Source organism: Pholcus phalangioides, unplaced genomic scaffold (assembly GCF_987345545.1).
Source record: "Pholcus phalangioides strain wild (caught in Gottingen) unplaced genomic scaffold, Ppha-v1.0 ptg000042l_1, whole genome shotgun sequence".
Taxonomy (NCBI): Eukaryota; Metazoa; Arthropoda; class Arachnida; order Araneae; family Pholcidae; genus Pholcus; species Pholcus phalangioides.
The window spans coordinates 21,217,203-21,230,456 of NW_028301628.1; the positions used below are offsets into that span (position 1 = coordinate 21,217,203).

Below are 13,254 nucleotides of genomic sequence, written 5' to 3' on the forward strand. Positions count from 1 at the left end.
AAGAAGGTTCTATTTTATTATGATAAGGGTAAACATATTTGATCGAGAGAAAACAGTAAATTGAGGTCATGAATGCGAGATATGACCAATTCTAACCAAAAATATTACCCACTCTCAGAGAAAGCGCCAAATATGCTAAACGGATAACCCTTGCCGAGAAATATAGTATTAGAAATATGCAGTGATTTAAGATGTATTTCACGGGAGAAAAAAACTTGACAAATAAGTGAGATGAATGTTTACGCACATATTAATTTTTACACAATTTGTAAATTATGCAAAATACCTTCATATCTATAATTCTAGTTAAGGTAAATAATTTTAATAAGTTTTGTCCAAAAAACCGGAGAAAATGACATTTCTGCTCGAAAAAGTCAGAAAGAGCGAAATTACGGGAAAGCACAGTCAGGGCCGCAACTAGATGCTTGGTCAGCCGGGACAAGCACACATTTTGGCGCCCCCTCATAATGTCGAAGGAGAGGTTAGAGTGAAATTTACGCCCCTTCTAGTTCGGCGCCCGGGGCACCAGACCCGCCTACACCCCCCCCCCCCCCCGTAGTTGCGGCCTTGAGCACAGTCATCTCCCATGTTAATACTAAGCACTTCGGAGAGCCAAACTTCTTAAAAATCCATTTTTTCATCGTTAGGTAGCAAAAACGCCAAAACAATGCAAAATGTGACGTTACATCCGAGTGCGTTACATTTTCATCAACGTTATGAGCAAGGTTCCTTAACATAATTCTCTATGGGAATCATCCCAGACGGTTAAATATTGATGTTATGACCATCGAGTCATTATTACCTTGGTTATAGCGACCGAGGTGTCGTTATAACCAAGTTTGACTGAACACTTCTCTGAGCAAAAGCTGGTATTGTTATATGGGTGCTCTTCTTCCAAAGCTGGGCATAAATGATGTTTATGAATCAAAAAGTTTGCAGTGTCACGGTTATACTGTTTCTCCTCTCTCAGGTGGCTTTACATAATTCTATCGAATGGAATCATTAAATATCACGTGAAGTGGCCAGGTTTTTCCAAATGGCGTGAGGACAAAACTTTTTTTGAGATTTAACAAAGTTTTGATTGTAAAATGGGGAAAGAGAAAGATTTCATAGGTCTTAATTCGGATTTATGGTCCATTTCTTCGGATACGGTTACTCATCTTGAAAAAGTGGGGAGGAGGGGGTAGAGAACAGTGGTGTTATTTTACGCGACTTCTCCACAGTAAACCGAGAGCCACGAGTAAGAAAAATACCCTCAATTTCAAGTTCTTTTTCCCTTGTAACAATACCTTTCCATTGTTCTGTGAGACATACTTCGTTAGAGTGAATTGGATATCATTACGCAAAAAGTTCGTCACGCGGTATAGTCAATGGACTACAATTGTATAATTCACCTCAGTACATGGTCCTCTTTTATCCAGCCTCTCTTTTGCCGTGCATATACGTACACGCATTTACCATGTAAATTTCGACATGTGACCCGACTCTGTTCGCATTTGTTTGCAGATGTGTGGTTACAATATTCTGTATGACCTTAAACAGTCGAATCTTGACGGTGACTACAGTACAGTCTCGATAATCTGTTACATAGATTACCGAGATAATCTATTACACGATAATAATGATGTATTCTAGTGATACATTGATAAGCGAAATTAATTATTTGCTTGCTGCCAAACGAGATAAAGATATTTATATATATATATATGTATATATAATCGGTGACTTAAACATTGATATTTTAAGATGTGAAGACTTGAATATTTTTCTTTATGTGAATTTGATGTCAAGATCTGGATTTCAATCGTTAATCAATTCTCCAACTAGGGAAACCGATGAAACATCAACTTGCATAAATCATATTTTTTGTAGATAAAGGAATTTAAATTTTAAAAAAAGCGGTACTTCTCGATTTGTGCATAACTGATCACAAAATGGCTTTATTATATTTAGAAACAGATCATGACAGCAATGATTCAAATTGTGAAACAAGGTGCTCTACCTATCTTGATGAAAATAAATTGACTGATCTTGTAGAAATCGTTTCGTGGGATACTGTTTACAGTTGTGAATCTGCAAACTCGGGAATGAATACTTTCTCGGATTTAATTAAGAATTGTGTTGATGCTTCTACTAGAGTAACGTATAATAAAAGAATAAGAAAACCCTGGATTGCAAAAAAAATTTATGAAAAAACTAAAATTAAGCACAGATTATTGAAAGAAATTAAAAAGAAACCGTTTGATATTGAGCTGCAATATAATTTCAAGACTTTTAGAAATACGTTAAACAATGAGATAAAACAAAAATAAGAATGATTATTATACTGCAGCATTTATTCAAGCTAACTTTGACTCAAATTTCAATGGAATTTAATTAACAAATTAATTGGTGAGAATAAATGTAGCAGCAATGACATAGTTTTTACAACTGGTGAAATAACGAATTCAATTGATATTGCTGAATGTTTTAATGACTTTTTTTAATTTTTGTAAAAATGATTATCTTCCTAGTAATTGTAATTCATTAAATTGTTCAAATTAAAAAATTTTTGAGAAATATTTTTATATACCTTACGGATGGTCATGAAGTATTGAGCATAATAAAGTCTTTACATTCCAAAAAGTCGTCAGGATTTGACAAAATTAATTAATATGATGCATTGCACCATATGTAAGTGATGTTTTATCGTTTATTTTTAATTTAAGTTTTATCGCTGGTAAATTTCCAGAGTGCCTGAAACTTGCAATCGTTTCTTCAATACACAAAAAGGGGGACAAAAAGCGTGTTAGTAATTACAGACCGATTACTTTACTATCTGTCTTCTCAAAGGTCATAGAAAAAATAATTAAATCCAGAATAATTAAATTTCTTGACAGCATTAATTTTTTTTAGTGAGAATCAATTTGGGTTCAAAAAAGCAAAATGTACTGAGGATGCTCTTGTTAATTTCCTTTCAAATAGCAGATAACAATAATTGTAAAGTTATATCATTATTTTTCGACATCAGCAAAGCTTTTGATACCGTGAATCATAGTATTCTTCTAACTAAACTAGAATATACAGGAATTCGGGGTTTGCCACTTAAATTTTTCAAAACATATCTTACCAACAGAGTTCAAAGTGTGAAAGTAAATTCCGTTTTGAGTTCTAAAAAACAAATTAAATTTGGTGTACCTCAAGGATCTGTACTTGGGCCAATTTTATTCCTAATAGACATAAATAACCTGTGTAACTTTAATTTGAAAGGAAAAATCACTGCTTTTGCTGATGATTTAGCTCTTTGTTACTCTGAAAGCTCTTCAATTAACTTGAGCAATAACATGCAAAATGATCTTAATTCAATAAATATCTGGTTTGGGAACAATAATTTAAAATTAAATATAGGTAAAACTAAATATATGTTATTTGGTTCTGGTACTTTCAATGATTTCGGTATCCTAAAATATCATAGTATGAGAGATGGTTGTATCTCAGATTGTATGTGCACAGTTGTAAATAGAGTAGACACCTTTTAAGTATTTACGGATTTTTTTAGATTCAAAACTATCCTGGAAAACACATATTAATTATTTGAGAGTAGAATTAAATCCCAACATTAGGAAATTTTATTTTATTAGGAATAAATGTTCCCAATCCATTTTAAAATTGGTTAGATAATCAATGATGTTGGGTTAATCCGATAAAACATCAATATTCAGGTCACCTATTAGTATTAGATTATCAGCAGTAATGTGTTGGATCAAACTCATAAATTCATTATTGAAATAGTCGATTGTATAAGCATGCGAACGATAAACAGCCAAAATAGAGAGATTGAAATGATTACTACGTAACAATACGTATTCGGCAGTTTGCAATAAACGCATTTCAATCTTGTTAAAATGTATCCATTTCCTATGAAAAACTGATACACCTGCTGATCTAGAATGACCTCTACAACAATAAGATTTATCAAAGTTTTCAATGTAATATACATTAATCTCATTTTCAAATATCCAAATTTCTGATAAAATCAAAATATATATTTCAATCAGATGTTTGTAGGGCCCTAGGCTGAGATCTTTGGTGAAACCCCCGATTTCAGACTCTTCACGGGCCCCCGGGCAGGAGAACGGAGAGATCCACTCCTTTTGTGGGGGTGATGAAGGGATCTATGTTGAATAGAAGCTTCCACAATAAGTCTGGCACAATGATTTATGACAATTAAATCAAGTGGTGCTGCCTAAACTCTCATTTTGCCCCGGGGCTATGACGTTGTTGGGGCAGCAGTAGGGAAACACTTTTTTTCTGGATTAAATATTCAAAAATTTGTTTGAGTTCTGTAGAACAGATTCATTATCACCAAGTGTTCCGCAAGAATCTTTACGTTGGAAATCCCTGGTATAAAGAACAGATATAGGTATACAGAAATGAGCAGTCAGAACATTCCGGAGCCAAACTAGAGATTCTTCTATTCTATAATCGACTAAAGAAAGGAAAGTCATTCGGAAAAATGTTGATATAAGAGTTTAGAGGAAGACTTTGGAGGAAAAAAAGAGAAGAGAATTTTTTCCAGAAACCAGCTTCTCTAGAGATAAGTGACACTTTTTGGAAGTGCAAGGAAGGAGGTGTGTTGAGATGAATTAAGCTCTGAATAGCAGAGTTGAATAGAGCATTTCAACACTGAAAAGTATTGCACTTACCTGCGCTTATTAATCCACTCGCACTTTCCCGTCAAAATAATTTTGATGTGTAAAAATTTCCGAGAGTGAAAGCACCGTCATAATAAATCTCATAAAAAATTCCGCCTCGTCACCTCATGCTTGGCGCCTATCTTGTGCTCACACACGCTCTAGATTACTTTCGGCCATTCACATGCCTGCAAACGCTTTAGATCCCTCACTGACTTTCCTTCTCTCTCTGGGTTACTTTTTTGTTCATTCACAGACTGACACTCCCCATAGGTCACCCATTTGATCATTCACGTGCTAGCACGTGTTCACTTACAATAGTTACAAACTCTTTAGGTCACTCGTTGGCTGGGCAGAGGTGGATTTATGGTAGTCTATGAAAATTTTGCGGCCCTTCTCCCATTATAATAATTTTCTTGGCAACTCAATCCTCTAATTTGCAGCCCTGGGCTATGGTCCGCTAAGCCCTCCTGTAAATACGCCACTGAACAATGCATATTTAAAATCGCCGAATATCGTGTCATTTACGCCTGTTGCAAATTTCACTTGCAAGTTTAATTTTTTTATCGAGTGATTCCCACGCTTTTTTTTTTGATACACTCCTTTTTCACGCAGCCCTTTGTCTATAAAACAATTTTAATGTCAATCCGATGAGTGGTTTTATCAACAGGGTGTTCTGCATTGGCCAGGTTCAATTATCGCCACTTTGCATTTGATGCCATCTACGTTTAACATACGGCACTACAAAACACGTCCTTGAAAAATACAATACTGACTGTATATGCCAGGGGTCTTAAACAGGGCCGTCTTAGAGCATCATGGGTCCCCGGGCCAAGTGATTTTTCTGAGGCCCTACTAGGTAAATTCTCGGAAATTTCAACCAGATATTATTTTTGTGAGGCCCCTTTTCTCTTGAGGTCCCTGGGGTGGGCCACGACCTCCTATATAACCTATTATAACCGGTTATCTAGGTGGTCGTGGGTGGGCCCATGATTTAAGACGGCACTGGTCTTAAACGTTTTAGACACTGCGGGCAAAATTGAAATTGGTCATGAATCCTGCGGTCCATCAACTCACACTGAGGTAAAAAAATTATATAAGAAGAATTTACAAGGGCTTATTCAAAAATTTATAGTGGCTTCTCTTAGAAGGGCCATTGAAAAGCCCGAGTCAATCGGGGGCAAAAATAATTGAAGAGTTTTATTTGTTCGCTGAAATTATTTATTTCATTAATTATTAATTTTTATTAATTCTGAAATAATTCTTTAAATAATATTTCACCCATTCTGAAAAAGTTTCTGATTAATTTTAATCTGAAATCTATTTGAATGATTCTGTAACTATTTATTTCGGTAATTATGAAGCTATTTCCTTTTTCAATATATCTTGAAATCATTTCTTAAAAATAATTATGCATTATGCTTTTAGTAATTGTGAAATAATTTCCACCACAAATTACGAAATTATTTCTCTGATTGATTTATAAGTTATTTTTTTCATTAATTTCGAAATTACTTGTTGCAAAAATCCAAGAATCATTTGTTTCAAAAGTATCTAAAATTATTTCTTTGAGTTATTCTGAAATTATTCTCCCTTCATTAATTCTACAATTATTTTTTTCTTTGATTTCGTAATTACATTGTTTATTAATTAATCTTTTAGAATTAATTGTCTTTCAATGTTTACAACAATTTTCTGAAAATTGTCGGTTGGCCACGAGAGGAAAAAAGCCGATGCCCAAATATAGCCAGCGAGCCGCCATGCGTTGAAGACTCCCCTTATATATGCCGTCAAGTGATGCTTCGAATTGTATTTCATCCTGTTCGAAATCGGTATCACGGTATATATGTATTTTTTTGGATTTTCATACCAAGAAACACAACGGACAAATGTGACATCATCGAGCTGTCAGAGAATTTCATAAAATGAAATAATAATAATTAAAAAAGTAAGCGAGAGAAGAGAGAGACAACACAAGACCCTCTCTTGTGCCAATTCATCCAAATGGTATCACAGCATATTGCACTCTCATGTCCGCTGACGAAAGACAGCGCCAGTAACAGCTGGTCTAAAAGTTCCCAATAAAGTGGCCAAAAGACTGGAATTAATCCCCGACAGCTGTTGCAGCCTCGCTCCTCCACTCGATATCATCGACGACAGTATTTATTATAAACGGGAAAACGCTTCGAGCCAAAATTGACTCCTTGTCCATATCCCGTAACAAGGACTTATGATTAAAGGGGACGAAAACTGAAAAAAAAAACAACACATGAATTTTTTTTATTATTGTAATGTCAGATATTTTTGGGACAAGTTCTTGTCGTAATTAAAATTAATCAAGTCCCTCAGTGCTGCTTTCTCATTGGTCGGTTCCGGTTCCGTATTGATTTCATTATCTAGCAAACAAGTCTCTCTCTTAAAATTGGAGCTGGAATGCAACATGTTTTCCAGAAACTTGGTGTTCGTATTTATGCATATGCATCATGTACTGACTATGAAAGGGTGAGTTCACGGTATTCACGTAGATTATCGGTAAAAACTGCAAATATTGGGAATAATATTGTGCCAGATGGTTATCAAAAATGTATTTCTTAGATGTCTACAAATTTAGATCTGAAGTCTTTATAATTAGACCTTTTTCTAAGAATTTATATTAGAAGTATGAATAAAAATTATAAATAAATATAATTAAACAATGAATGATTAAATTATTTTAATTGAAACTATATATGTTACGGTGTGATAAATTGGCTAGAGTGTATACATAACCGGTTATTATGCATATGTACCAATCGTCGTGGTATCGGCAGGTCGAGGCTAGAGGAAACGCTGGTGGAGGACCGCAGCAGTTCTGATATGCAAATCGTCTTGGTAAGTTTGATAAATTTTCACTTTCACCGGAGATTATGCATAATACCCAAGCGTCGTTGGTAAATTTGATAGAAACTGAAATCTCTTTTACCGGCGACTAAACCTAGTATCGGTGATAAATACTCGAAATTTACTGCCTTTATCTGCGCTTATGCATAATACCCTAGTGTAATTGATGAATTTTATAAATATGAAAAACATTCCAAATGTAGTAGGCCTATGTGGGATGAATCTAGTCGGACCCCGATACAATGATAACAAATTTTATGATCGTACTCGATATATTGATAAAATACATGTATGAATTATCATGTAGGCTACACAGTATATCATATAGTAGTTTTAGTATGTTTCACCAACGACACGATGCTTGGGTATTATGCATAATCGCCTGTAAAAATGGTAACTCTAGGAATCACCAAAATGCTTAGTAAGTATGCATAATAACCGGTTACTATGTATAATAATCGCATTTCTCACATTTACTATAATATATATATATATATATGAGAGTTATCATAAAAGAAAAATTTTCTGTCACTTTTAAAATTTTTTTGAAACAAATGTAATATCCAAAATTTTCGTATATTTTTTACTAACGACATTTAGTGCAAACCAAAAGTTTTTGTCCGAAGTTGATGTCACTCTCTGCTATTACTACGAATGTTTCGACAGCTAGCTGATGCGAAGATGAGAATAGATAAGATGCGGAGAGAGTGACATTGTCTTCTGATAAGAGCATTCCCACGGCAAATGACAGGACGTGGGTTCGATTCCCCCACAAGGCCAGTTAAGTTTTATTTTCGGGATTTATCTTTTCGTATCGGCCCAGCCAGATGTCAAAACTTTTGTGTTTTCAAAAGCTTTCGCATTAAAAAGTTCAAAAAGAAACCAATATTTGCTTCACAAATTTCATTTTCAATTATATTTCTTAAATTTATTCAATTTAAGACAATAAATTACGAATTTATTACTGTAGCTAATTATTATTGGAGAAATTATTTAAATAACTAAAAATTAGTTTTTGTCGTATAAAATTAAAAAAAAAAAGTTGGTATTTTTTTAAATTCAAAAGAATAAAAATTGAAATAATAAAATAGAACAAAAAATAGAAATAACGCAATTTATTTTTAAAATAAATGTTAATGAAGTAAAAAGTTGAAAAAATTGTAATTGAATTAATTTTTTCGAAAAAAAAAATTTGTTCAATAGAAAGTTATTTTTTTAATTTCAATTTAAGAAAAAAATTAAAATAAATCTTGGAATTTGATATTGTTATACTCGTTATAAAAAAATTTAGATTTAAGATATCACATACAAAAATTAAAAATTCATAAATTATGTATGAATATATAACTGCAGATTTGTAAATTTAAGAAATTGGTTTCATAAATTTCTAAAACACCTTTTAAACAGAGTGTCTGTGTTATCGTTATATATGTCTCATTTTGCGTTTTTTTAGCAGTTCTGAATGTATGTTTTATGTGTTGTGTTCACTCTAATAAAAAAAAAAAAATCATAAAGTAGTCCCCAATTTCATAAAATTAGAGAAACATTTACAAATTCAGTGCATACAATGCGGTAAATACTTCAGGCTTGAACATTCATTAAATTTCGATTAGTTAACAGAAAATCGAAAATTTAAGGTCTTAGAGTTGTTGGAAAGATATCGGAATTTTTTTTTGAATATATTTATTGCAATAATAGAGTAATTTGTATAATAGTGTAGTGGAGATAATCTTTGAATTTGTTTTTTAAATGTTTTCTAAAAAAATAAAATAAGAAATAAAATTATCAAATTTTACATTTTCCCTAAATTGAAAGCTTTGAGAAACATTTTACATCTTAGAAAAAAAATTCCTCCATTTTTACTAGAATAAAAATAAATAATTTGAACTTAATTTAATAAAAAAGGATTTTTTGGAAAATATAAGACTTATAAGTTAAGAAAAAGAATAAATTTTTCATAAGATAATTTCACACAGAGTATAAATACCGCAACTTTTCAAAAATAATTCTATTTCTTCATAGATTACTTATAAAGTTAATAATTAAATGAAATTTAAAAAGAATAAATTATATATATATATTATACTGTTTAATCAGATTCGAAGTTAATGTTAAAACTTTAAAACAAAATATTCCGAATAGTTTCATTAATAAGTAGCTGACAGTTATGATTATAGTTTTTTAATGTATTTATTTTATTGCAATATGCAGTCTCGTAAATTCCTTATAATTGACAAATACTATTCTAAACTTACCCATACTTTCTTGCAATTTGTTTCTATTTTCACTCTTGAAGAAATATATAGCTCAAAGAATAAAAAGAATTTCCACACATAAACAATATTTTATTATTTTTTTAAAAACTTTTCACAATGAGTCTCTCTCTCTCTCTTATTTTTTTTTTCTTTTAAATTCTAGGTTTTGTAAGAGACTGCTACGTAGGCCTAAACACATCTGACTACGAAAAAAACGAAACAAAAAAAAAAAAAAAAGAGTAAGAAATGAGGGGAGAGGTGAACAAATCTCTCCAATGGAAATTTACAATGCACACACAAACACACACACGTAAATACACATCTAAAAACACACATACACACTAAAAAATGTCGGACAAACATCAATATAATGCCTCTATTACATAAACTTTTTATTCAATGCAATCATAGTCTGTCTACCACGAGAAGAAACTTGGCCGCGCCTAGTGGGTGTTAATGAAAAGGAAAAACGATTACACGCACTCCCGTTTGGTGATATTTAGCGCCCTTTTGACATCTTCGGAAACGTTAGCGAGGGGAAGAATCGGCGATAAAATCCAAAAAAAAGAGTACAGCAACTCTTGAGAAATTTCTTGCATTTCTCTGTTGGAGAATAGGATAGAAATGAGAAAATACGTGGTCGAGATTCTTCCCGAGGTGGATTGTCTGCAATAATTTGAAATTTAATCGGCCATTTCTGTTGATTTTTCGGTAATTTTGTGCCGATAATGGTGCGTTTGAGAAAAGAATTATAGTTATATTTGCATGAGGGAAACGCATGACAACACAATCGTTTTTGAAGTAGAAGAAGAAAAAAAAATGCAAAAAATGAAAACTGAAAAAAATCAATTTTCCAACAGATAAAAAAAAAAAAATTATACAAAATATAAAATAAATAAATCTTAGACGCTATGTACAAGACATTGAATACAGAAAAATGAAATGCAACTAGAGAAACTACGAGCTCAGTTTTCGAAACGAAATTAATTGCAGTATTTTTCTCTATACACATTTTCTCTTTTTTTTAGGAAAAATTTTGTTGCCGTTGCTCGTTGATTCGAAGTATCGAGTACAAGGCCCTTATCTTCTCCATCATTGCCTTTCCCGTCAGGAAAAGTATTGTTTCAAAGATGAAAATTTTGTGTTCAAGGAAAAATATTTTGTTCTTAAGAACTTATTTGTATGGTTATTTATTCCCTCTAGAAGTTTTTGACTATTTTTTCCGAATAACTTTTAATTTTGCTTCCAAAAGAGTTTGATTTCCTTTTTTTTCTTGCCGAATTTTGCTTTTTTTTTATCCAAAATTTATTACAACTAATACTTTAAAGAAATTTTATAGGATCGATATCTTTGTTTAATAGTTTAAACTTTTTGTTTTAACTTGAAATTTAAAATTTTGTTTCCAAAATATCTCCTTTTTCAAATGTCTTTTTTTTGTGATTTTTTTTTTTCAAAATTTTTCATTTTTTTTCCCAATTTTATCACCGAAATCATACAACTTATTCGTTGAAATTTGTAAATTTTATTACATTTCGTGAACAAAAAAGATCAACATTTCTTTTCCAAATCTATCGCGATTTTCTGCAATAAAATTTATTTTCTTTCCAATTAAAGCTAATACCGCGTTTCTCAAAATTTCGAAGGACCACTGAATAGTGTTAGTGATAATTAATGATTAATTTTCCATAAATACTCATCTCATATTTGTTATATTCAACATCTTTTTTTCTCCAAGAATTACATTTCAACGACATATCACTGCAATTTGCAGAACCCCCCCCCCCCCACCCCCATTTACCTCCCGTTGGTGATTTTTCAGCTATTTTAGCAGTAATTGGTGATTTCACCGTGTTACGACAGAGTTTTTGGCTATAATTGGCGATGACCTTCATTTTGTCGCATTCCCGATTTCAATTTTCCGTATTTGTTCTCAATGGAATGTGATCACCAGTGGTTTTAACGTATTTTTTTCGTGAAATAAATTTTTTTACAGCGATTTACAATAGCCGTAAATTTCACTAGTAATTAGCAATTTCATTGTAAACTATGTTTTGGCAACATTTAGCAACATCCTGTATATAAGAACGCGATTTCCGTTATTATAAAATTACCACGTTAATTTACTTATCTATGTGATCTATTTTTGTATGGTTTTCTAATTTTTTTCCACTAGTTTGGAAAATTTTGACAAAATTTCAAAACCAGATACAATTACGATAAATGGTAACAATATTTATCAGTCGTAACGAAACTGAGCCCAATAAAGCTAAGTGTAAACTCGCTCGATTTCACACGAATAACAAGTGCAGTCAGTATTTCAAGTAAGAAATACTTACGAGTTAAAAAGACAAATCACACAGTCACGACAATCAATACGGAAAAGTACACTTAAAAATTGGGGAAAAAATGCTAGAAAATTTAGAAAAGAAGAGAGAGGTATTACAGAGTATTACATCGTCATCACAAAAGTCCAAATACTGTATAACACCATCGCGATACTTTTCAAGTCCATTCTCGCAAAAGAGAATGTAATACTGCACATCATAATCATCATCATGTCTCTTTACCGGGTATGAACTAATCTATGTACACACTATAAATAATTAAAAAAAAAAAGCTCGTCGTTTCTGTCCATCCCTCTTTTTTTTTTATAGTATAAGTATCGAACCAGTACTCCAAATAATGACTGTACAAACATAACTGAAATCACTTCTCGTGCAATAATACTACTGATAGTGCTCGTGATACACACACACACACATACACTCATAAAGGGAAGAGGGGAAAGAAAAAAGTACACGGATGTACATGAAACCTACAATTTGTGTACCGAATACAATATAGAGGTGTCCGTATAATCTATATTTACCTAGATTACCATCGTTTATATTTTTATTTTTTTGGTAGCGTTGGATTCCACCCAAACTCGAGGTTTAAAATGCACATTCCTTGATGTATTTATTTTGGAAATTTTATAGTTTTTGGATACCTCCAATCTTTAGATGATTAGTACCGGTGATATTGATGGGGATATCACTTGGTATTCTCCGGTATTTTTCCTTCTTGGTTTGGAACGTCATTGTAATAAGGTTGGAAGTTCTTATTTTGATATAAAGGAAATCTCAAGGTAATTGGGGAGGGATGTCGATTGAATCCAATCATGGGACCTGCTGTCACTTACACGTGTAGAGCTCTTCTATTCTTTCGCAAGTCTTACAGGTCACGTAGCAACACCAGTGGAACTTGCAGTTGCAGCGCTCGAACCTCTGAATCACCTACATCAAATTAGAACAAAAAAAAAAAAAAATTATGCGCTTATGTAGATAAAGATGACCTCCCCACACTTGTTAATACAGTAAAACCTGTCAATTTTTGGACACCTCTCTACATTGGGCATTATTAAACAGAACCAATCATAATCCTATAACACAGGATGTCCACAATAT

General features: G+C 32.4%; 1 protein-coding gene across 2 annotated transcripts in view; it reads right to left on the reverse strand.

The window, feature by feature from the left end:
* Window positions 1-9,885: 9,885 nt before the first annotated feature.
* The window catches only part of LOC149064644 (protein Wnt-16-like), an 89,266-nt gene continuing 85,897 nt past the window's right edge, over window positions 9,886-13,254 (reverse strand). For both annotated transcript variants that reach the window (XM_089255007.1, XM_089255008.1), the window contains exon 5: window positions 9,886-13,083. In XM_089255007.1, coding sequence (XP_089111133.1) covers window positions 12,982-13,083 — 102 coding nt within the window. In that variant the 3' untranslated portion in view covers window positions 9,886-12,981. The remainder of the gene's footprint in view (window positions 13,084-13,254) is intronic.